This window comes from Atractosteus spatula, chromosome 15, assembly GCF_055471065.1.
Source record: "Atractosteus spatula isolate fAtrSpa1 chromosome 15, fAtrSpa1.hap1, whole genome shotgun sequence".
NCBI classification, from domain to species: Eukaryota; Metazoa; Chordata; class Actinopteri; order Semionotiformes; family Lepisosteidae; genus Atractosteus; species Atractosteus spatula.
The window spans coordinates 18,967,257-18,990,469 of record NC_142720.1 but is presented as its reverse complement, the minus strand read 5'-3'; the positions used below and the strand labels follow the sequence as shown (position 1 = coordinate 18,990,469).

Genomic DNA, 23,213 nt, shown 5'->3' with positions numbered 1-23,213 from the left:
CTGTGAGCCCCTATCTGTGAGAGAAGTCCCTTGGCACACAGAGGATTATATCTAGTGGTAGTTACCTTTGACCTCTTTCAGAATCCGATTTCCTATGTCCGGGGTTCCAGAGTGACTCAACCTGTACATGTGTTTGTCTGATTGCAGGTTGTGATCTCTGATCTAGGTGGTGTGGGTTTTTGAGCCTGAAGCTCTTCCACAAACTGCCAATACAGGGGATATGAGGAATCAAAGCCCCCCTCTCACTCTCATTCAGAACTTTAAAAAGCTTGTTAATATTTTTCATCTCGATTCCACTTTGGAGTTCAATGGTGGCAATACGCTTAGCGCTACCTCCCTCGCAACTTGGGTGCAGTTCTTGCTCTGGGTGTCTGTTTGAATGGAGTCTGCATGCTCTTAGCTTTTCTTTTCATGTGGGTTGTTGGCTAAGCTTGTCTGGTGGTTCTAAAATGTCCCTTTTTCCATGGCCCAGAGATGGACTTACATCCCGCTAAGGTTGAGAGAACAATATTGTTAACAACCCCCATGAAGATGAGCAGCTTCCTGGTTGGTCCAAACATGATCGAAATCAATGTGAACAAGCTGGGAACACCCTCAAGATATGGGTTGTGGTCCTATGAGTGGTTTAAAACTGGATAACTTATAAAAAGCTTCTTGCTTAAAGCTGAATTGTCTTTACAAATTAACTGTAGATCTTTCTTTTTCTCATGATTGGCACCTGTGATGTTATTCGTTTAACCCCTTGATCTTTAAAGACGAGTTTCATTAATCACAATATAGCTCAATGAACGGTCTCTCTTTTTATAAAGTCTTCCAAACTGTAAGTCACGACATATTCTGAAAAAGAAGTAAACTGTACTGATTTTCATCTGTCATCCAAGATGCTATTGCAACAGGCTTGAACCTGAAGATGACAGCTTGGTCACCCTTGCTGTGTGGCTGTCATGGGGGAATAACAAGGTTTCTTCAGTGCGTCATACTGCAGTCATCTGAGCCAGGACCACAAAAAACAGGATGTGGACAGAAGTATCCCTGGGTAGTTCCAGATGGAATTCTCAGTTACCTTCCTTCTCATTAAGACCCTGCACTTAGGAGCAAAAGCATATAAATACTTTTTGTAGTTGGTCTGATAGAAGTGACCATCTATAAAACAATAGTATGTAAACCAGATTATGTGACAGTTTAATGAGGAAATAATGGAGTAGTAATTCTTCACTATAGAGGACTTTTGGGAGGGTGTTTTAATTTTTCAGTCTTGTCTAACAGATGAGAGGGAAGGTTATAATATTGAATAGATATATTGAATGATGAACAAATGGTCAAAATGCCAGAAATGGTACTTGATGTGTTTTTGGGAGGGTGTCCAACCGGAAGCAAATCAGGATGTGAACTGGGTAACATTTTTTCTAATATCTCATTTAATGTAATGAAATATTCAGTATGGCACAGGCGTGATTGACTAGGGAAATCAATTATTTAAAAAAACACTGACATGCACAAGTAATGGCAAGAGCATTCCCTTCAGGATTTTGTGTAAGCTAAGTTTTTGCTGCTGTTGATTTTTTTTTCTTGTTTCCTACTTAAAGATTATTCTTTTTTGTATTTATTTTTATACTGTAACTGTATAGCTGTTTTTAATCAAAAATCACCTGAAAGTGAGTTATGAACAGGGCTGCAATGGTGTTTTCTTTTTATGCTTAGCAGTACCAGGACACAAACATGCAAGGCGTTGTGTACGAACTGAACAGCTACATGGAGCAGCGACTGGACACGGGGGGAGATAACAAACTACTGCTCTACGAGTTGTGTAACATCATTAAAACAGGTGGGCAGCAGAGGATCTCATCTTAACACCAGACCTTAGCAATAATAAAGCTTTTATTTAGGAAATTTGTGAACATTATATAAAATATTGCATAAATAATTCATATTTAATTCTGGTATATGCAACCACTAAATAATTATAAATAATTTGTTCTCCATTGACCTTTTTTGGGTAAGTGAAGGTTGCATTCAATATATTTGCTCGTCAATGTGACAGCTGTTGCTGTGAAATCAGGATACAGTAGGTGCCACCAACTGAAATTCAGAGAAACATCAATATTTGTTTTTTTCACAGTGACATCAGTCAGGTCAGATACCAGCTTAGCAAATCTGAGTCCTTAAAGGCCTTGCTATGTATTTATACTAGACATTATGTTAATTGTAGTAATGTGTAAAGTTAAATAGATATTTATTTATATAAAAAGTAAGACATAAAGCCTTTAATATTCTTGCGTGACTATTATTCTTATGTGTGAAAGTGAGTGAAAAGTGAGTCTTTAAAAGTGTGTTAAAAATATTACTGTAAATGTTTGCTTATAATATCTGACTCTGTTGTCATGGTGTTTACAGTGAAGTAAAGTAATATTTGGCTATTCTATGTGGTATCATCCTGTATATACAGTCCATCGTGATATTAAAACATGTATCACAGAAAAACATAAACACATAAAACAGATACTAAAATATTTGTGTTTGTTAAGACTGGAGGCTGGAGGCTGGATGAGTGATGTAAAAGTTTGGGTTGAGGCCACAAGATACCTTTGTGCTTCACCGCAAAATTGTCCCCGTCTTTCCTCTTTCTAGATAAAGCCATCACAGATTTTGTTTTTGGGTCCTATACAACATAATAGCAAGCAGTAGGGTTTTAAACAAAGTTTTAATTGTAAGATAGTGTCCTTTTTGTTTTTTTTAATAAACCCATCACATCTAGCTTTAACTGGCCTTTCAATGTTTTTAGAATGAAGTTCAGCAAATTATACAAAATAGCAAAAGTTTTGAAAATCCCTGTATTTTCAGTTTTGAACTATAAATATCCAGTGAAGAATAATCAAACATTGTTTCATGATTACTCATTTCAGTCTTTTGTTATTTCTCTGGATTAGCAGACTGAATTCCTCTCAGAAACAGACTCATTCTTTATTGACCACAGATGACTGCTCTATTTTAAAATTATTGTCAGGTTTTTGAACCATGGTATGCTATGGTTCTTTTCTGAAACTTAATCATTTTTAATAGTTTAAGCACAGTGGAGCTTATACTGTAGTTGTGCAGATTCTCCTTCAAATTTGGAATACACCTTTCAAATTCATATCTCCATAGATAAGGTTATGGGGCCACATCACTGAATTATTTTATGAAATGCATATAGTTTACATGTATATAGCTCACATTCACCCAGCAGGTAGTTATTGTCTTGCTGTTCTTTCCAGAAATCACATTACACAGAAAAAATAAATAATTAAACCTTCTGCAACTTCTGCAACTGCAACAGAATATATCATGACTCTTCTGTTTTGAATGATCTGAAAACTGTTTTTTTTTCTGAAGGAAAAAACAGTTTATAATATGCATAGTTCATAAGCAACTGAAATAACTATAAAAAGAAAAGGTGATTAAAAAAAATCGACAGGACATTTCTTAGGTTGTTTGTTGCATATCGCCTAATCTGCCACTCTGTAGATTGTGTTTGTTCATTGGTGCTGTCCAGGAATTTTAAAAGTAGGGGGTGCTTGATGGCTGAGGATCTCTTTTTATGTATCCAGGCATTTGGCTGCTTTGCACTTCATATTTGCTGCTCTAGGGGCAGAGAACCACTCACAGTCAACTACTGTACTGTGCTGGAGAACAGCGGTGAAGAAGAAAACCTTGCAGGCTCTGGAAACTGGTGTCGTGCATTTGGTCATTTCCCCCTCAGCCTCTCTCCTCAGACTAATTCTTGGCTTTGGCGGTTTCAAGGGCTTAGAGGAGAAAAATTCCAAAAACATCATTTAATTATTTAGAAGCAAGACATATGGTTTATTTCTCGGAATGGTTTGAATAGCTAACATCTGATTAAAGACTTTCCCGTTGTGACAATTGTTTTGATAATTGTATGGTATCTTTACAGCTACTAAAGCTGATGGATTTGCACTTTACTTTCTGGGAGAATGTAACAATGTAAGTATTGAGAGTTATGCTGTCTTTTTTTAGTTGTCTTGTTTTGGTCCTTTAGTGGTAGTTTGTAGGATACTTAAAATGTGCCCAAAGTTTCTATGTCATTTGTTATTATTCGGTTATTCTTTCATTTTCAACAGGCTAAATCAAATCGCCCATTTTGTTAGCATTTGTTAAAGGGTGCTCATTGGTAATTTTAAATACCCCATGAAGAACTGTTACATTAAAAAAATACTGAAACAAATTCATATTAAATGTACTATTTACTCTGGAGATTGTACCAGTCATGCTAAGAAACATACAGTATAGGAATGCTGAGGATAATGAGTTTGTAAATACCTTTCAAACTCCGCTGCAGGTAAATGCCTTGTGAATAAGTACAATTTATAGGTTAACTGTTCTTACACACCAGTGTGTGTCCAAAACAGATTCATATTAGGAACAGGTCAAATTGCTTTTATATACAGTACCTATTAAATTCCTTTCACAAGAAAAAATAAAAAAGTGGTCTTAAGCATCGTCTGTTCTTCTTCTTTGGCTGTAATGAGTCTAAGAGGAAAGATAAAAAGAAACGCAGGATAGCTTGTGGGGCTTAAAGATGCTCACTACTGGGCTTGAAAAGCTGTTTGTCTTCTTTTCCATCAGAGTCTGTGCTTGTTCACCCCTACGGGTGCAAGGGAAGGGCTGCCTCAGCTGATACCCTCTGGACCTATTGCTTACGGCACCACAATCGCAGCATATGTAGCCAAGACCAGGAAAACACTGTTGGTGGAAGACATCCTTGGGGTGAGAACTTTGCTGGCCCATTCTGCCTTCCTCCAGTTCCAAATCCTTCTTGAGCTGGCCTCAGATCCTAACAACCTACTTGACTTCCTTTGAGCTGTTAAGGTCATGCAATGATTAACCGGTCCGAAATGTTAATCATCAGTCAGAAGGTCAGCATGACATCCTTGAAAGATTTTATTCAAGATTTGTTTTGTTTTTTTGCACTGAAAACCAAATGCATTTTAGTTGCCTTTGATACTATTGTTTATAGTGGGTTAATCACTGCTAGGCATGTTTATTTCTTCTCTCTAGTCTTGGGTACTTAGTTTAGAAATGGGGGGGAAAAATTCTAAGTCTGACATTTTTGCTGATAATATATTAAAAGTGTATCTGGAAGGTTTTAGATAAATTGCTGATAATTCTCTAATAATAATGACATACAGTAGTTACAGATATGCTGCGGAACAAAACTTCATGAATGTTAATGCATAGCACTAGCAGGTATTACAAAAATTGCAATACATCATTAGCTGATGATGATTACCTGGTTATCAGTGTTCTTAAATGGACTCTTCAGAGCACTAAATTCAGAGACCTCTAGGGAAGACCTGTCTTCCATAGGTATTCTTCCTAAGCACGCTCTCTGATGAAAGCTGGGACGTGTCTCCGCAGGACGAGCGGTTTCCCAAAGGCACAGGACTGGACTCAGGGACTCACATTCACTCCGTCCTGTGTTTGCCAATCCTCACTGCCATCGGTGATCTCATCGGCATCCTGGAGCTGCATCGCAACTGGGGAAAGGAACCCTTCAACCTTAGTCACCAGGAGGTGAGGTGCATTGTGAATAAAGGCCCAAGTGCACAAGCAGTTCAGGACTCCTTCAAACTCCCCGAGACTTAGATTCTAGGAAATACAAGAATTGTTGTCCACTTGCTTCTCTTTTGAAGTGGTGTACTTTTTGACCGCTCGGAACTCAGAATGTTTGAGGAACCTCTGACTTTCAAGGACAGTGTGTAGGGGACTAAAAACCTGGAAAAAAAGCCATTGATGTGGAAGTATAATTGTTTCAGGAAAGTAACAACCTCACCTGAATGGATCTGAAACTGGCGCTTGGGACGGCTTTGTGTTTTTTTTTATTTGGGTATTTGGTTTTTAAGTATGCTGTAATATGTGGATTATCCATTCTGCAAAAGCCAAAAAAAAGCTTGAAGGGTTTGCAGTTCACATTAGTGGTTTCGTGCTGCATTTTTCTGGCTCATGTTTTAAAACATCTCAGATTATCCTCTGGCATTAAATCTTTTCCCATCACGCCCACTATGTATGGGTGGTGGCTTTTTTGACTGAATTATTATTTATCCAATTGGAGCTGGCAGGGAGGGGGAGACTTCACACCAAAACACACCATTGTTATGTAACAGCAGAGGAGTAGAGATCGAAATCCCAGTCTGCCAGTGTGCAGCACATGAGGCTGTTTTGTTTTTTCTGGGAGTCCGAGAGAGGACTATTGGCTTGTAAGCTGTTCTATGTGCATCTCATGACGCACGCATTGCCAGGACAGCTCCCTGGCTGTCAATAGACTCACAGTGACGTTTTTCACAGCAGCTAGCACAGGCATTGTGCAAGGTTTCCTTAGTATCAGGCTTAACAGATCTCTTCGTTTTCTTTTTATATCCCATTTCTATCCTTTTCTCCCCATTAAGATAATTGACTTGTATGTGCTATTGTTTCCTTCATGTTTTTGCTACCCTTAATAAGGTGGTATGTAGCAAAATTGTGAAGAAAGAACATTCAAAATTCTATCCTAAGACTTTAAAATTACTCTTTTAATCGATTAATAAAAATGTGGAAGATATACTGTAAATGTACAAGAGGTGTCTGATATGAGAAAAGATTGACAATGTCTATACTAAAATAAAATGGTGGTTAGCTTATCTATTAAAATGAAGTTTTAATTAGACCAGTTATTGAACTAAAGCAATTTTAATACTTTTGTTGTCATTTGATACTAGTCTATTCAGTTTGAATATACATATATAGAATCTTGTAATATAGTGCAGTGAAAAATGTATAAATGTAAATTTGTAATAAAATATTATAATAGAAAAATATTTTTTGCCCTTTCAGGTTGCAACAGCAAATTTAGCTTGGGCTTCAGTGGCAATTCACCAGGTCCAGGTAACTGTTTTAAAAAAATTGAAAGTGATTTCTTCATATATTTGTTAAAATGTTATTGATTTATTACTGGTAAAAAATGTTAATCCCGGTTGTATGATTCAGTGGTTCAAGTAGTGGTTAAACTGCAACTTAAAGCTGTTTTCAATTACAGAAGAACTTGTACTCATTGGACTGAATGTGTTGCACAAAAAGACAGTTATGGTTAGCCTGAAAAGGAGTCCATAAGAGAAATCTGGGTATCTCACAACTTCACTTGTTTTTGTGCTGCTCATTGAAGTGAAATCCATAGTGTACCTACAGCTTTTGTGAAACATAGTGTACTCTGTTCATGAGCAATTACATAAAACACTACTGTCCCTTGAGGCATAATTACTACAGAATTGTTTGTGGGGGGGGGGAAACAGTTGCTACAGACAGAATTACATAACAGTTCAGCTCACACACACTGTCACATCTTTCTTATCTGAAGTTCAGAGAGAAAATCCGCAAGAATGCCAAGTTTGTGAATGATGTGGAAGCAAAATTTGTTTTGAAGTTAAGTTTGGTGCTTTTATTTAAGTACAGCTGTTTAACTGTTTGCTAACAACAATGCAAAGGGTTCCTTGTAATAAACAAGGGGATGATGTGGCTCTTGAGATCAAGAAAAAGTGTCTCCTCTTCAGGGAAACCCTGTGTAATAACCATGTGTTTATAATGGATCTCCATTGAAAGGCTAAATGCATTCAAACTGAACTGTTAGCTGCAGGTAGTTTGTAAAAGGAAGAATCTCCTAAACATAGAAAGCTTTGCCAAACGTTACTTTTATTTCTTTTTCTCCTCCTTCTCTGTGAGTGATAAAAATAAAAGTTGGTAGTATCTTGACAGTATCTGGAGTTAGAGTGTGGTTGAAACTCAGGGAAGATGGCGACCTGTGTAGGTATAAAGCATTTACCCAGTTCTGCCTTCTGTTTCACTCTTCTCTTGATTTCCTCCCATCCTTCAGGTGTGCAGAGGTCTTGCCAAACAGACGGAGTTGAATGACTTTCTACTTGATGTCTCAAAGTAAGGGCCTGTTCAGCTTCTTGCTGGGGAGTCGTAAAAGCTCTCATTTGTGTTTGAATTCAAACTTTTAATCTATACTCGAAAGACAGAAGAAATGTACATACAAAAGCATCCAAAGACACACGTACAGCATTATTTAAACCTACAGCTAAGTATTCACCATAAGCAGATTTTTCTTGGTACACCTGCAGTCTGATACTTGTCTGACTTAATCGCACTTTCTGTTTTTCTTTTGTAGAACATACTTTGATAACATTGTGGCAATAGATTCTCTACTTGAACATATCATGGTAAGTCTGATGTAAAACATCACATGTTGCAGTTAGGTTCTCTGGGGTTCTCCCAAACTGCACACCTAGATTTGCCCATCAGCACAGCTGTGAGTTGGTTGGCATCCCCTGACATTTCTTAACGCATATCAATCCATATCAGTACAGAGGATTTTGAGGCTCCCTCTTGTGCCCTGATTAATTGTACCGTGTTGTTTATCTGTGATGCGCTTTGTAGTGTGAGCCCTGGCATGTCCGCGGGCTGATTTACGAGCACTGGCACTGGGCGAGGTGATGCTATGGAAATTGTGCTGTATCACCAGCAGGGACTGGGACAGTATGGCTGCAGGCAGTTGACAGAGGGCAGCCATTAAAGGCCAGTATTGAATTACTGTCAGACTGCTGAACAGAAGAAACACAGGCCACAGGAAGCAGCCTAGGTAACAAGGAGGACATGTTTAATTATGCTGCAACAAGACATTTAAGACCGGAGGACCCCACCTCGTTTTTTTTTTAGTTTCATATGACGCCTTAAGGATCCTGGTGAATCTCTCGCAATTTGCCTGGATTAATGGATACTGTGAATGGATTCTGTACATGTTACATGGATTCTGTGGCCTGTGGAGCCTGGACATCACTCATATTATGGAAGGTGGTCCCAGAATCATCAGTTATTGATATATAGTTTTACCCACTTTTTTATGTTTGTTATAGCTGCGTTTGGATGCAAAGGTTAATTTCATGCTGACAAGTAGAAAAACAAACTGGCTGTAATGCCTTCTTCAGGTGTCAGATGTCCCACTTTTACTTCATTTTAACACCCAAGAAAAGGCTTAACAACAGGAATATTGGGGAAGATAATTGAATGTATCAGGCAAAGGAAACTCCTTTCCAGTGATAGTGCAGGATTTGGTTTTGTTGAGCAGTGAGGTGTGTTACCTTTACTGACAGTGCTCGCAGCAATCTAAGTATTTCAACAGAGCTGTTCGGTTTTTGTAATTGAGGTAGTATAAAAATGAGGTAATTTAAAAATTAATTTTTTTTAATGGGTTTGTTTATTTCCATACATTTGACACTCAAATTTTGCATATTCCCAGACATCATTAGTCATTTATATTTGACAAACACAAATAGGATAAATATTTTACAGACTGTCCACCTTATTTCTTGATTGCAACTGGTATCCCATAAAACTGTTAAATCCACATTTTTATAGTGGTAGCATGCATACATTTAGGGGTCAAGTAAAAACTCTGGTTTGTCATGAATTGTAATAAACAGTATTAGAATTGTAGTAAAGTGCTTTCTTTCTGATGTGCTGGTGTAGACCCATCAAAAATTTTCCAAGCCTTTTACAATTGCAATTTTCGCAAACCAAAAAATGATAGCATTTTTGGTGAGTATATCACATTCCAGTAATTCTAAATCATTCATATTAAGTATTGGAATATTGATTGTGATGTCCTGGCATTATTTATAGCTGTGACATTGCACTGTATATACTGAATGGGACTTTGCTCCAATTGGCTGTTTATTAAATAAGCATAAATTACCTTTAGAATGTTTTTAAGCCGACTTTGAGAGCTTTAAATCTCTATTCTGAAACATTTCTTTAATAACCTATTTTAACCTAACACATTCTTTCATGTAAAAAATTGTATTTCTAGAACAGAGTATAATACAGTCTTGAGCACCTGAAATTATGCAATTCTGAAGCTGACAAGTTGCAGTTGAATGTATTTAGTTTGCGTATCTTAAGTATAATGAGAGTGCTATATGCAAGGCCTATTCAGCAGCGAAAAGATTATTGTAAACTGTTAAGTGCTGAGATGTGCAGAGCTGTTGGCAGGTTTAAATAAGCAGTTTAACATAGTGTAAATAAACTCTGCATATTGGAAAGCTGTAGGGCATTGTGTGTAGAACAGAAATATAAACACTGAGATGGAGAAAGCCCGGGTGCAACCATTTAAACATGGATGTTCTGATATTGAGCTTTAATCTTTCTTAAAATGATTCTATAAAGACAACAAATATGTAACGGCAGTAGTATTCAGTAAAGTGTCTTTTTGGCTTGCTGCTCTTTATTGATGATGTAACTAATGATGGCAGCAGGAGCATTAATTCTGAAGATTACAGAAACATCGTGTCTGCTTACATAGAAGAAAACGCCTCCATATTTATTGGGCAGTACTTCACCATGTGGCATAACAATGACCCAGAATAGCTCATCAGCAGTAAAAAGTAGAAAATCTTAGGTTGTCCAATCAGTCTCCAGATCCAAATCCAACTAAGAATGCATTTTACTGACTTCTACACACTGAAATTAAATGAAATAGAAATCATGGGTAGAACACAAAGTATTTTTGTTCTACTACAGTCAAAAGCAATTAAGAAAAATAAATTCTATTTTACTTATCATTTATATTAATCACAAATACAAAAAAGTGCATACGAATACAAATGGCTTTACTGTAAAGCATAAGAAAAGATTTTATTTTGCTCTCCCCTTACTTTTTAAGGGCACTATATTACTCATTGTTTTGATATCAGATGTGGAGAACTCATTTTGAAATTAAGAAGAAACAAAAATCCTCTTAAAACCGTGTGCTCAGCACCTTATAAATCACCACAGATTGTTTTAGAATTATTTTGCCCTTCGGCTTTCTGCCCTGAGATTCTTTCCAGTACCATGTCAGCCTATGTGATGTTACAGTATGCAGTGAGCAAGTGCAGCACATACACAGAAACTATTAGATTTTGGAACTCTGCGCACTAACATAATTCATTGACCACTAAAGACAAGGCATTTGTCCTAAGTGTATTATATGCTAAATATTTTGTTGCGCCACTGCCATTTAGATGGTCATTAATTTGTAAAGTGCAAAGTGCTATCCCAGTCTTAATGACCGAGGCAGTCAGTATCACATTACTTAGTCCAGTATCATTACTTGTGCCATAAATAAACAGACTGGAACAGAATAAAATCCATACTAATTTTTGTAAACTGAGCCCTTCTATTCCAGTGTAACTGTCAGAGACAGGGGGCATACTTAGCAGTTTTGTGTGTCTTTTAAGCAGGCCTCACAAAGTGGCTCTGGTTCATTTGCTGTGATCTGTGGCATTGCATCATTTATCAATCAGAAACCTTATTTCAGCCTCATTTCAGGTGTGGTTTTAGACCAGATTGTAGATTTTCCATGGCCTCACACATATCAAGGCCCACTTTTTCTACCTCTGTGTAAGTCTTTCCATCTTATTTTGTCTTAAGCTATAATGGGACATTTCCTTCTTAAATGAAGGAACAGGTTAAAGGTGAGATCTGTCAATCGTAATTACTGAAAGCCAGGTCACCGACGCTGTCAATAACAATTAGAACACCCTCTGAAGGCAACATGAAAGATTATGGAAACAAACAAACATTGAAGTCAGATATGAACCTATTTAGTCTTTAAGTGAACAGCATTGGTTTGTCCCAAGGGGCAGATAAGCACGCTAGCATTGTTGCAGTCTGACTATTAATCAAGCAGTTGCTTTGTTTCTTACGTAAATGCTTCTGAGTTCATTGCTTCAGTCCCTGTCTCTGCCCAGATAAACTGTAGATGCTTGGTTTGATAATGGAGCCATGTAGAGTACAATAATTAGGCATCCAGAGAATAGACAGACGCAGTTTGAATGGCTGTGTGATGACATAGATGCAGAATGAGCATGTCACATACCTATTTGCTTGTGGGGTTTGGAACAACCAGTGCATTGAAGGACTTGTAAACAACACAAGTGATTTTTTTTAATTAAAAAAAACAACTTTGTGTTAGTTCCACAGAATTCTATTAGAATACATGTACTTTAGTCCAATTACCAATACATCAAGGCGTATATTACAATGTATTAATGAAGCAGTTAACAATGGCTATGAGAATGATTGTTTTATAACTTAAAGTACTTGAGGTGCCTCTTTTAAACCAGGAATATGCCAGTAACAGCAGTGTTTATAATTAAATCATTTTAAAGTGCAACCCATTAACATTGTGCAGATAAAATTAATATTCTAAGTAATTGTACTTTAGTAACACCACTGTTATAATTTTAGTTGTAGTTGCAATAGTAATGTGGCGTTAAATGGCGTAATTTTTGTCATTTTTCTCAGATATTGATTTTAGCCTGCTTTGCATCCTTTGCAGTCTACGCATGCTGACGCAGCTACCTACTATATAATGATATTTATATTTATTTGTGTGTATACAATATATGTTCTGTTAGATCTGTTTTTTTTTCATTCCCCTTTCTTTCAGATATATGCAAAAAACCTGGTGAATGCAGACCGCTGTGCGCTCTTTCAGGTTGACCACAACAACAAGGAACTGTACTCAGACCTGTTTGACATCGGGGAAGAAAATGAAGGGAAACCAGTCTTTAGGAAAACCAAAGAAATTAGGTGAGCGCTGCCTCACTGTGGATCTGTTCCCTAGTACAAGAGCACATCTGTAGAGGCCAGAGAGAAATGCTCTTACCAGAAAATGTATGTCTTGTCAATAAGATTATGTAAAGATGCAAGAAGTCACAGCGCAATTCACTGTAGTTATGAAATAAGTTTGTTTTTTATGTCAATGATGAGCTCTAAAACAAGTACTTCTGAGTGCACTTTATAGATCAGCTGCAAGCCCAATCAGCCTCTTACGCAAGCACAAATGTCATGTTTAGGACAAGGATATTTAAACACGACATGTTATAGGGCATACCTGGTTTACAAATATTTTACACAGCAGCAACAGTGTACATTCTAAAACTCAGCTCCTTGAGAATGTCCCTTTTTCAGTCATCTAAATCAAACCTTGGCATTGCCAAATCAGACAGGTGTAGCTGCTTTCTTAACACAAGAAAGACACTGAGACAATGAGAATACAGTCTGAGATGTATTAACAGCATTCTGCATACGGAGTCAGATTGTTTATCTGATTTATTAACTGGATATTTGAAATTACAATAGAAAAAAAAGAAAAACATTTTTCTTGATTTGACTTAACCAATATGAATTCCTATTTAGAATATACAGTATGTAATGCTTGAAGGCTGGTCCAGCTGCTGTACAGGAATGCACAGATTAGTTGTTGCCAAAAGAGAACGAAAAGGTTCAATATTCTTTTTGTTTAGGTTTTCTATAGAAAAAGGAATAGCAGGACAAGTGGCACGAACAGGAGAGGTCCTCAATATTCCTGATGCCTATGCAGACCCACGCTTTAACAGGTAAGATGTCCTGTACACACAAGTACTGTTTTTGACAGTTTTGTTTCTAGATATATGGTAGGTGTTTTAATGGGGAAAATTCCAAACTGTCCTTAAGTGAAAATTTATGGTTTTGTAATTCTTCAGTCATTATTTCTGTTGCATGTTCTGGAGCAGCAATGTAAACAATTTAGACTCTTAGCAAGGCCATAACTGAACGGCCATGTTGAAGTATTACAATAACGTATGAAAAGCAGAGAATGAAGTCTGGTTCTAGGACGTTAAGTTAAGAATGTAAATGCTTCAGGAAATTGAATGAACTGATATCAAAACTCTTGCTGGAGACCTGATATTTTTCTGTCTTTCTATCTTTTTGCAGAGAGGTGGACCTCTACACGGGCTACACTACCCGGAACATCCTATGCATGCCTATTGTCAGCCGGGGGACAGTCATAGGGGTCGTACAAATGGTGAACAAATTAAATGGAAGTGCCTTCACTAAAACCGATGAGAACAACTTTAAAATGTTTGCAGTATTTTGTGCTTTGGCCTTACACTGTGCTAATGTAAGTGTAGTTCTTTGCCTCTTCCTCCACCTTTATGTATTGCGTATGTACTTAGTATTTTAAATTTAACATACTACCCTACCTTTTGCTAGTGTGAGAACTGGAGTAGGTATTTTCTTTTCTTTATAAAGTTGCTGAAAAAAGAAAAGTGTTTATAAATTTATTAAAACACTGCCACCTGTAGATTCAGGAAGTGGGTGCAATTTATTGAAAGATTAAATAGGGTTGCAAGTTTAACATCTCTTCCAAAAGCCTTTCATGCCCTGTTCTCTATTTGTAAGCTCTGACTCATTTTAGTGCAGCAAATTATCATGTTATGTTAAAGCTTTTTGTATTAATTATGTCAATGAATATGTCAAGACTGAAAAACTGCAACCAACCACTATGCTTTATATTTAGACATCAGTCACACAATAAGTTAAGTCATTTTTCATTCATGATTTATTGATTCAGTGTATTTGTGAATAGGGTGTTCACAATTTGCTATATATCAGCATTAAATATTCAATCATAAACATTTTTATTTATTCACTTCAGCTGAGGTATAGTCTACACTGAGAATAAAATTAGCCATGACCTTAAATAGACTGAAACAGGTGACTGATCTCAGACTTGATTGCTGAAGGTCATGACCCCTTACAAAGTAGTGCAAGTCATATTGCTCTCAAAGGACTGCTTCTGAAATAAGTCTGACACAGCCTATTGCAATTCCAGTTACGTGTATGAAGGAAAACACCCAAACTGTTTGTAAACACCATGCACAGAGATAGAAAGAGGGAATGCTATTAATGTTTCTTCACTGTAATTCTCATAGTCTCTAATATATTTGCATTTCTGAACAGATATTGGTCTTCTCTTTAAAATTATACTATAGACATTGATTCAGATTATAATGGTAGAATGGTTCTTTTAGTAGGAAAGCAGTACAAATGGTGGAAAGAGGGTGTACGTTTCCCATCGATTCAGATTGGAGTACCTCTGTCTTTAGTGTATTTTCAACATCAACAAGTTTATGGCTCTAGGGTTGGACTTTTGAGCAATCTCAGGACCCATTGAGATCATCCTTGAAACTGAGTGGCTAAAGAAAAAAAAAATTGTTTCTCTGAACACACAGAGATGTCTAATTATTCCAAGGATCTTAAAGCACAGTTTTCACCAGCAAAATTAGTGGTTCAAATAATAAGCACCCTAACATAATTTGTCCTATATTTGTAATACAGGGATATAAGTGAAGAACAGTCAATAATTTCCCTAGTCTTAGTACAGATTGTAACCAGTCCTTCCTAATAATTATAACAAGACAGTGTTTAAACTCATAAACTCATAGTGTAGAAACTCATACCTTTCTAGTAAAAGCAGGATACACTGGCGGCAATCACAGTGACAGCTCACTCATTAATGTCTGTAGTTTATTATAACAGTTATTTATGCAGGAATGCAAGGCAGTAGTGGCTGTGAAGATGAATGTATACCATGATGGATTCATGGATGGATATTAACATTTAAAGTAATGCCTTAAAATTGCACGCAATATTTTTGTTAAATAAACAACAAACATCACAGAAGCATTCAAAAATATGTTTTAAAGAGGAATAAAATAAACCTGATACTTGTATCTGTTAATGATTTGCAAATTTGAGTCAACCATTGAGAGAGATTCATTTGATTTGTTTTTTACACTGTGGCTTTCAGGATGTTACTTGATCTTCTTATGCTATTAGATATGCTATATGCTTAATAGAGACTGGAAACCAGATAGTGGCCCACATTAAAGCATTTCTAATAATAATAATAATATAAGCTAATCTATAGTGTAAGAAGTATCAACGTAAAATAATACGTTTTGCCTTAAACACTGAAACTGAGGTTTACATTTTATACAGTATATTGCAACATGCTGGTCAACATTCACAGTACTACAAGGGAACAAAATATTTTTACATTAAGTGCATTGCAGAAAAATTATTGCAATGTGTTTGTGTTTTTAGATGTACCACAGGATACGACATTCAGAGTGTATTTACAGAGTGACCATGGAGAAGCTCTCCTACCACAGCATCTGCACATCAGAGGAGTGGAAGAATCTCACACAGCTGACACTTCCAGCACCCATGTACAAAGAAATAGAGCTGTAAGGCCCTTTACCTAACTGATGGCTCATAGTATTATGGGGTAGGAAAGGTTTATAATTAAGCGTTCACATTGGTGGTATTTATGTCTCCATCACTCTTTTAAAAATCTTTACTTGTTAAATGTTTTAAAAGTGAAACTTTGTATGTACTGTATATACTATCTGGTCCTACAAAGGACCAAGGATAGGATATGACAACTTATTGTATCCTTGTGCTAGCTGGGATTGTTGTTCATGGAAATAATAATTATTTTCCAAACCTTGGAAAACCTTGTCACCACACAGTGTCCACACTTAGTAAAAGCAAAGTACTGTAATTCCTTTTAGTTTCTCTTGAGGGCATTTCCAGTGCTTTTATTTCCTGGTGCCATGTGGTTTTAAAACACATGTATTATTGATAAACAATTTTGATAAACTGACAGGTCACAGTTAAAAATGTACAGATCTTGTACCACAGACTTTTTTCAGAAAGTTTTAAAGAAATGACGTACTATACAAGACAAAGACTGTCCATTACTCACCACCTTTCCCTCAAAAACAAGGTTCTTTGTCATTGTTTGACAGAATTTAAAACAAGTTTCTATTTCTTGTTCATTTTATACTTTATACTGAAGTTGCAGGTTTTTGTACCCTATTCTTCAGAATCATAGGTCAACACTTGGTTTAATGGATTGTTTTACTATTTGGTCTTAGGTTTCACTTTGATATCAACCCTTATGAAGAACTATGGCCGGCAGTCTTTGTATACATGGTCCACAATTCATGTGGAAAAAACAGGTAACTAAATACCTTAGTTGGATACTTACACTGTAATTACGCAATGCTTAAACGTGAATGCAAAACAACATGCAGCTCTTTTCAAACGTTAATTTCTGATTTTCTTCTTCAGCTAAATACAGATGAATTCATTTTTACATTGTCTTCTTTGCATACACTAATGGATATTCGGCATTGAATGCTATTTCTAACATAGGCCAAACAATTCAAAAGGGATATCTTTTTAAAAAATAATATATATGAAAATAATGCAACATTTTAGTAAGATTGTAAGCCTTTCTGAGGATCAGATGCCACCAATTAATAAATAACAAATATTATTACAAGAAACCACATCATACCGATTGACCTGGCTGCCATCCAAGAACATCACAGATTTACTAGCTTGGCCTTAGCCCTGAGGCAGTGCCCAGGATGTCCCAGGTGCCAAGGCCACATGCAGAGAATACGAACACCTTGATGAATTTATTTCCCCCTGGATTAAAAGCCAAATGCTCATCGAATTTTGACAACAGTGTGGGACAACACTATACTCTTAATGATCTGAGCTAGTGGTGGTGTGGTTGATTGATTAGCTGTCTTTTTTTTCTTCCTGTCTCTATCCATCTCCATGTCTAGCTTTGAACTCGAGAAGCTGTGCCGATTCACCATGTCAGTCAGGAAAAACTATCGGCGTGTTCCTTACCACAACTGGAAACATGCTTTAACTGTGGCTCACTGCATGTATGCCATTCTGCAGAAAAACCAAGACATTTTTACTGAACTAGAAGTAAGTGGTGGTTGGGGATAGTTAAAATGTAGACGTTTATCATTATATCACTACTCATAGGATGTGTAATTAGAAACCACAAGGAATAAATTGCTTTCTGATAACAGACAAATGTATGTACATTTGAGTTATTATTACCATACTGCTCGCTAAATATGCCAGAGTAAATCTTTACTTTAAAATAATACAGCGTATCTATACTAAATTTTAATTTATATATACAGAGAAAATTAGGGATCACATGTTGTATTTGAAAATGACAACCGGATTGTCAATGGATTGTCATTTAGTGTCTTTCTTCTGACAAATTAAACAAATTGAAAATATTTCACTTTATTGAATCCAATTCCAGTTTCCCTGGATTATCCCTCAGGGGACCTCGTCTACTAGTTAGAGAACCAATAGGTAAGATTAACGGCAGGAACCAGTAGGGGATATTGTAGTTGCTCCCTGCTGTAGAATTTCTCCCTTAGAGCAGTGGTAAGGGAGTAGATTGGTAGATTATACAGGGGGTCATCAGAGACAAGTAAAGAGAAAATTCAACCTTATACTAGTAATAAGTAAAATCATCCCTTTCACACAATCTCCAGGTTTGCTTCATTAATGGAGCTGCTCTGGTTAAAATAAGTGGTTACTCTTAAGAAACAGTTCATATTAATATTTTATCATTTTTTTCAAGGTTTTGTAATGGTAATTCTGTATTTTGACATTCTTTTCATTGAAATCGAGGGTACCTATGGGGAGGAGGTGCATGAAAAAGGGTGGTTCAAGCTGAAAGGGCTGGGACCCAACTGATGAGAGCCTGATCATGTTTCATGAGCATTGTTGTGATCTGATGGATCTGCAGTTCCTTCTTGCTTTCTCTCTGGCCAAAGGGTACCTGTGAAGCATGATGTCACCGGACGTTTTAAAATTTGTGGGACTTCATTTCACGTGTATTGGTGTACGTCTTTGTGTTCTTCTGGCTTCTGTCTGCAGCGGAAAGGACTCCTGGTGGCCTGCCTTTGTCATGACCTGGATCACAGAGGCTACAGCAACAGTTACTTGCAGAAGTTTGACCACCCCCTCGCTGCTCTGTACTCCACATCCACCATGGAGCAGCATCACTTCTCTCAAACCGTCTCCATCCTGCAGGTAACGCTAACATACAGGACCTCAGCCAAGTCCAGCTGGTTTCCTGTAATACTCTACTTCCTGGACAGATGCATGTCCCAAGTGCAGTGACGTGGCACACGGAGGAACAAATGTTGAGATGAATACAGCGTGGTTAAAAAAACCCACTTCACAAAAAGTTTCCAGAACGGCTGTGTAGTAAGATTCCTCCTCAGTAAAGAGCTAAGGCAATTAACAGTATTTACCGAAGACTTTTACCCCAAATAAAGATCAGCCGAACGCCTCATAAGTAGAGCTTTTGCTTTTTTATTGATCTCTATTTTTCTCATAGCTGGAAGGGCACAATATTTTCTCCAACCTGACTTCCAGTGAGTATGAGCAAGTCCTGGAGATCATCCGGAAAGCCATCATTGCCACAGACCTAGCATTGTACTTTGGCAACAGGAAGCAGCTGGTGGAGTTACTAACAACAGGAGCTCTGGACCTCAACAATCACGCACACAGGTAGCCCAAGACATCCTCTGGCCACACTCTTGACATTGTCCTGAGATATCCTCTTACCTGATGCCCATTCTTCAGGTCAGCATTTGTCACTCCACTTTGTCATTTCTCATCTGAAGGAAGGTGTTTCAAGAAAACCTCCACCAAGGCACTTGCTTGGAGTCCTCTGCAGGCCAGCAGTCATGAGTTTGAACCCGAGTCACATGGCTAGCTGAATGTGACTGGGGCTCCCCAAGTGGCAGTATGCAATTGGCAGGGCACCTTGGCGATAGGGATGGGTACAACAGTGACTCCAGAAATGACCCAGAAGTCTTGCGGTGATGTGATGTGTGAAAATCTGTTACTCCAATCTCCTGTAAATAAAAAAAAAACAAATCTGACAGGAGGACATGTTGGAGGGGTGTGTTTATGGATCCTCATTCTTTATCTGTGGGTACAAGAATCACTGCTGGAAGGCCAGGTTGTTTATTCCAGATTGGGTGGGTATGTAATAAAAAATACAAATGACACTCTATTTGTTTTAAAATATTACAGTAAAGAGATGTTTGACCCAATAGCTAGGCAGAAAAAAAATGAAATGTACTCAGACACAGCCCTTGAGTAAAACACAGAGGGGAGGCTATTTCATAACGAGAAGAGGACAGAATCCTACTTGTGGTCATCTTAAAAAGAAGTTGTTTTCCTTTTTGTTTAAAGGGATCGCGTCATTGGTTTGATGATGACAGCATGTGACCTGTGCTCGGTCACAAAGTTGTGGCCTGTGACAAGGTTGACCGCTAATGACATATATGCAGAATTTTGGGCTGAGGTATGAGAATTTCTCATTAATTAATATTTTTTGTTTCTTAACTCGTGTTGTTTTTTGTTTTTCCATGTTCTGTTAAAAAGGCGGCTGCTGTCTAAGGTTAACAAAATAGTTCTAATCTATTCTTGCTTTCTCTGCACAGGGAGATGAAATGAAAAAGATCGGTATGCAGCCAATCCCCATGATGGATAGAGATAAAAAAGATGAAGTTCCCCAGGGTCAAGTGAGAATTTCTCAATTTTTATAACCCTCATGTTTTCTGTTTGATGGGTGTGTTACAAAATCCTACCTGGTATTGCCAGCCAAGCTTAATAAGCCAGGTTTTTATGGAGAAAAAAAAGGTTCAATAAACATCAAATCAACACAGCACTGAAATACATTTCAGTTTTAGTACTTCTTATTTAAGGTGTCTCTTCTTGTTTTTAAAAAGTGTTCTTTCCACAAAACTGAAATTTTTCCATCTCTTGACATGTAAAGCAGTTGGATTAAGGAACTATTCAAACTATGCCCCTGGATTTATCCTCTGAAATTGCACACTACTACCATTTGATTGTTGTTCCAGTGCCTTAGAATACTTTTTTTCCTGTTTACTCAAAAACGAGTTAATGTACTTTTTAACCTTTTACTTTCTTTTTTGATAGGTGGGTTTCTACAATGCGGTAGCAATCCCCTGTTATACAACTTTGTCTGAGTTATTTCCTCCATCCACCCCACTTCTGAGAGCATGCAGGTACAAATGCATTTTAATACTGATGCCTACATTGGGCAAAATACTGTGCTCACTGGCCAAATCTTTAGGAGTCCCAGCCAGAACAACGGATTCTCTCAGTGTCAGGCATGGTTGGGTTGAGGATCCAGACACAGGCTTCCATCACATTTTCCTGACCAGAACAATCCCAAATCTTGAAAACGTAAGGAATCTACAAACACAAAACAACCCTCATAACAGCCCTAAGTAGAAACAGTTTTGCTAGAGAAATAGGGGATGTGCTTCCAATATTTCAAAATCTTGTAGAATGTTTCATCTTGTTCAAGCTGTTCTTGCTGCTCACAGAGCCCAAGCATGTTATTTGGCGGAGGGTGGTGGGGGTATTCCTACTGTTTTGGCCAGTAAGTGTATATGATTGCCTTTTGAAAAAAAAAAACTAGGATTCACTTTTTGTATCATTGTATTCATTATCCTATAGATCTTTATTTTAGGAGTCTGGATAGTGCAGTTTTAAGCCACTGTGTCCTTGAACTACTGGGAATGCAAACAAATTCTGTTTAGTGATATGAAAAGCTCAACACTGCGTCAGCACCAAGGTTCTGAGATGGAATTCATGGGCACTCATCCCAGACACATTGGAGCCCCTGCTAGTTGTGGGATCAGGCAGACGTATAAACTACATCAACTGCTAATTGGAAGGAATGGTCTAAAAAAAAACACTACTTTCTCATACAATTGTTTAGCCGTGTTAAAACCTAAGGAAAAAATGCTACAATTAAACTCCCCATTAAGTTGACCTAGTTTAAGATATTCAATTTTTTTTCTCTGCATAAGCTTGTAGGCAAGCCTATATCCAATTCTTTTGGAAGCAGTCTATTGAAATTGTTTGTTATCAGTGTCTGCCAACAGCGTCTGTTTAGTATGTTAATCAGACGTATTCCTCCTTTTTTTTTTTGACAGTTTGCACTCAGACACAACCATAGCCAACACCACTGAAAGTTCCTACACTATTGAGAGTGGATGCTTTTTATGATGATAGGTTTAAATAGCTTGTTCTTTTACGATCACTCTCGTTATGGTAAACCTCAAGTTGCACATTCCCTTCAGTATTTTCATATTTTCCAGATAAGAAATGTTTGGGATTTTTCATTTAACATTAATCACAATTGCACATTTTCTGGTACTTATAAGGCCTTTGCATCTTAGAGTGTTTTAGCACAGAGTGTGTTTTCCATTCACTGCCTGAACTGTGTGCTTCTACTTTTAGGGAAAACCTTGCCCAGTGGGAAAAACTGGCTCAAGGAGAGGACAGTTCCATGTGGGTTCCCTCCCAGTCTGTTACCTCTGAGTCTCCGGAGACCGTTCCTGTGAAAATAGACAATTGATTTGGACAGGGAGCTACAGAGACAGAGAGGGAAACAAATCTTGCGAAAGACTCTAAAAACTCCTGTGCGGTGCACGACCACCTTCCTGTGAGGCCAGGAAGAGGAGCACTAGGTGGAGGAGTGATTTCGTTGAAGAACACTAAAAACATACAGTTACCTCATTGGGTGATGGAGGTCCTTAGACTGAAGGTGTCACCTGGAATGGTGACTTTAGGGACTTCAGTTGAAGAATGAGGCTTGTGATCTGATCACCTGAACCATACCGCTTGGGAATATGTTCAGCAGAGTGAACATCTATTTTTTAGCGTTTTGTTTTATTTTGTTTTAACCAATTTCCTTTGCGGTCTATATTTGCTGAGGCCTTAATTCAAAACCCTAACTAAGGCAGGTGGTTTTAAATCTGCCTGTTTTGTGTTCTAGAGGTTTAACCTGTAGAAATGGTACTTTTGAAACTGTGGTTGGCTAATTCCACAAAGCGCTAATGGATTGGTTATACATCAGCCGGAATGTTTATGGAAGATGCGTGCTGTGAGACTAAACAATGATTGCGGTCTCAGGAATGTGTCTTGTTATCAAGAGAAAAGGTTCTGTAACAGTACTTGAATAAAATACAACCTATTCTTACAGCAGATGGCAAAAAAAAAACTCAACCTTCCAGGTGCAAGGAGTGGCAAAGCATTTTGGCCTAAGATAACATGATTTCCACTGTAGTCATAATGACTGGCAGTGTTCCTCACTGAAATTCTTTACTGTGAATTCTGGGAACCTCCACTTTATATGTACATTAGCGTTACAGAACACCACAGAACAGTCTGTCTTTTTGGAAGACACAATAATATAACAAGAGATAAAGAACTTCTGAAATGCTGCAGTGAGCTCTTGAACTTCAGGGAATAAGAGCCCACAAATAGCTGTGAGCCTTGGGCATAGTAGTAAGGATTATGACTAATACTGGGGTCAGGAAGACTGAACTGACTGCAATACTTTAAATTTGAATAATATCAAGCAT

General features: G+C 37.5%; 1 protein-coding gene across 2 annotated transcripts in view; it reads left to right on the top strand.

The window, feature by feature from the left end:
* The window catches only part of pde10a (phosphodiesterase 10A), a 63,220-nt gene extending 40,371 nt beyond the window's left edge, over positions 1–22,849 (top strand). The window contains exons 4-22 of one of the 2 annotated variants that reach the window (XM_088934247.1): positions 1,702–1,825; positions 3,932–3,981; positions 4,624–4,764; positions 5,416–5,571; positions 6,868–6,918; positions 7,901–7,959; positions 8,198–8,249; positions 12,518–12,660; positions 13,377–13,469; positions 13,828–14,014; positions 16,003–16,145; positions 16,839–16,922; positions 17,541–17,691; positions 18,670–18,825; positions 19,136–19,308; positions 20,002–20,113; positions 20,253–20,333; positions 20,752–20,840; positions 22,087–22,849. In XM_088934247.1, the coding sequence (XP_088790373.1) occupies positions 1,702–1,825; positions 3,932–3,981; positions 4,624–4,764; positions 5,416–5,571; positions 6,868–6,918; positions 7,901–7,959; positions 8,198–8,249; positions 12,518–12,660; positions 13,377–13,469; positions 13,828–14,014; positions 16,003–16,145; positions 16,839–16,922; positions 17,541–17,691; positions 18,670–18,825; positions 19,136–19,308; positions 20,002–20,113; positions 20,253–20,333; positions 20,752–20,840; positions 22,087–22,204 (2,163 nt within the window). In that variant the 3' untranslated portion in view covers positions 22,205–22,849. The remainder of the gene's footprint in view (positions 1–1,701; positions 1,826–3,931; positions 3,982–4,623; positions 4,765–5,415; positions 5,572–6,867; positions 6,919–7,900; positions 7,960–8,197; positions 8,250–12,517; positions 12,661–13,376; positions 13,470–13,827; positions 14,015–16,002; positions 16,146–16,838; positions 16,923–17,540; positions 17,692–18,669; positions 18,826–19,135; positions 19,309–20,001; positions 20,114–20,252; positions 20,334–20,751; positions 20,841–22,086) is intronic. The other variant, XM_088934249.1, reaches the window with a different exon arrangement.
* The last annotated feature ends 364 nt before the right edge of the window (positions 22,850–23,213 follow it).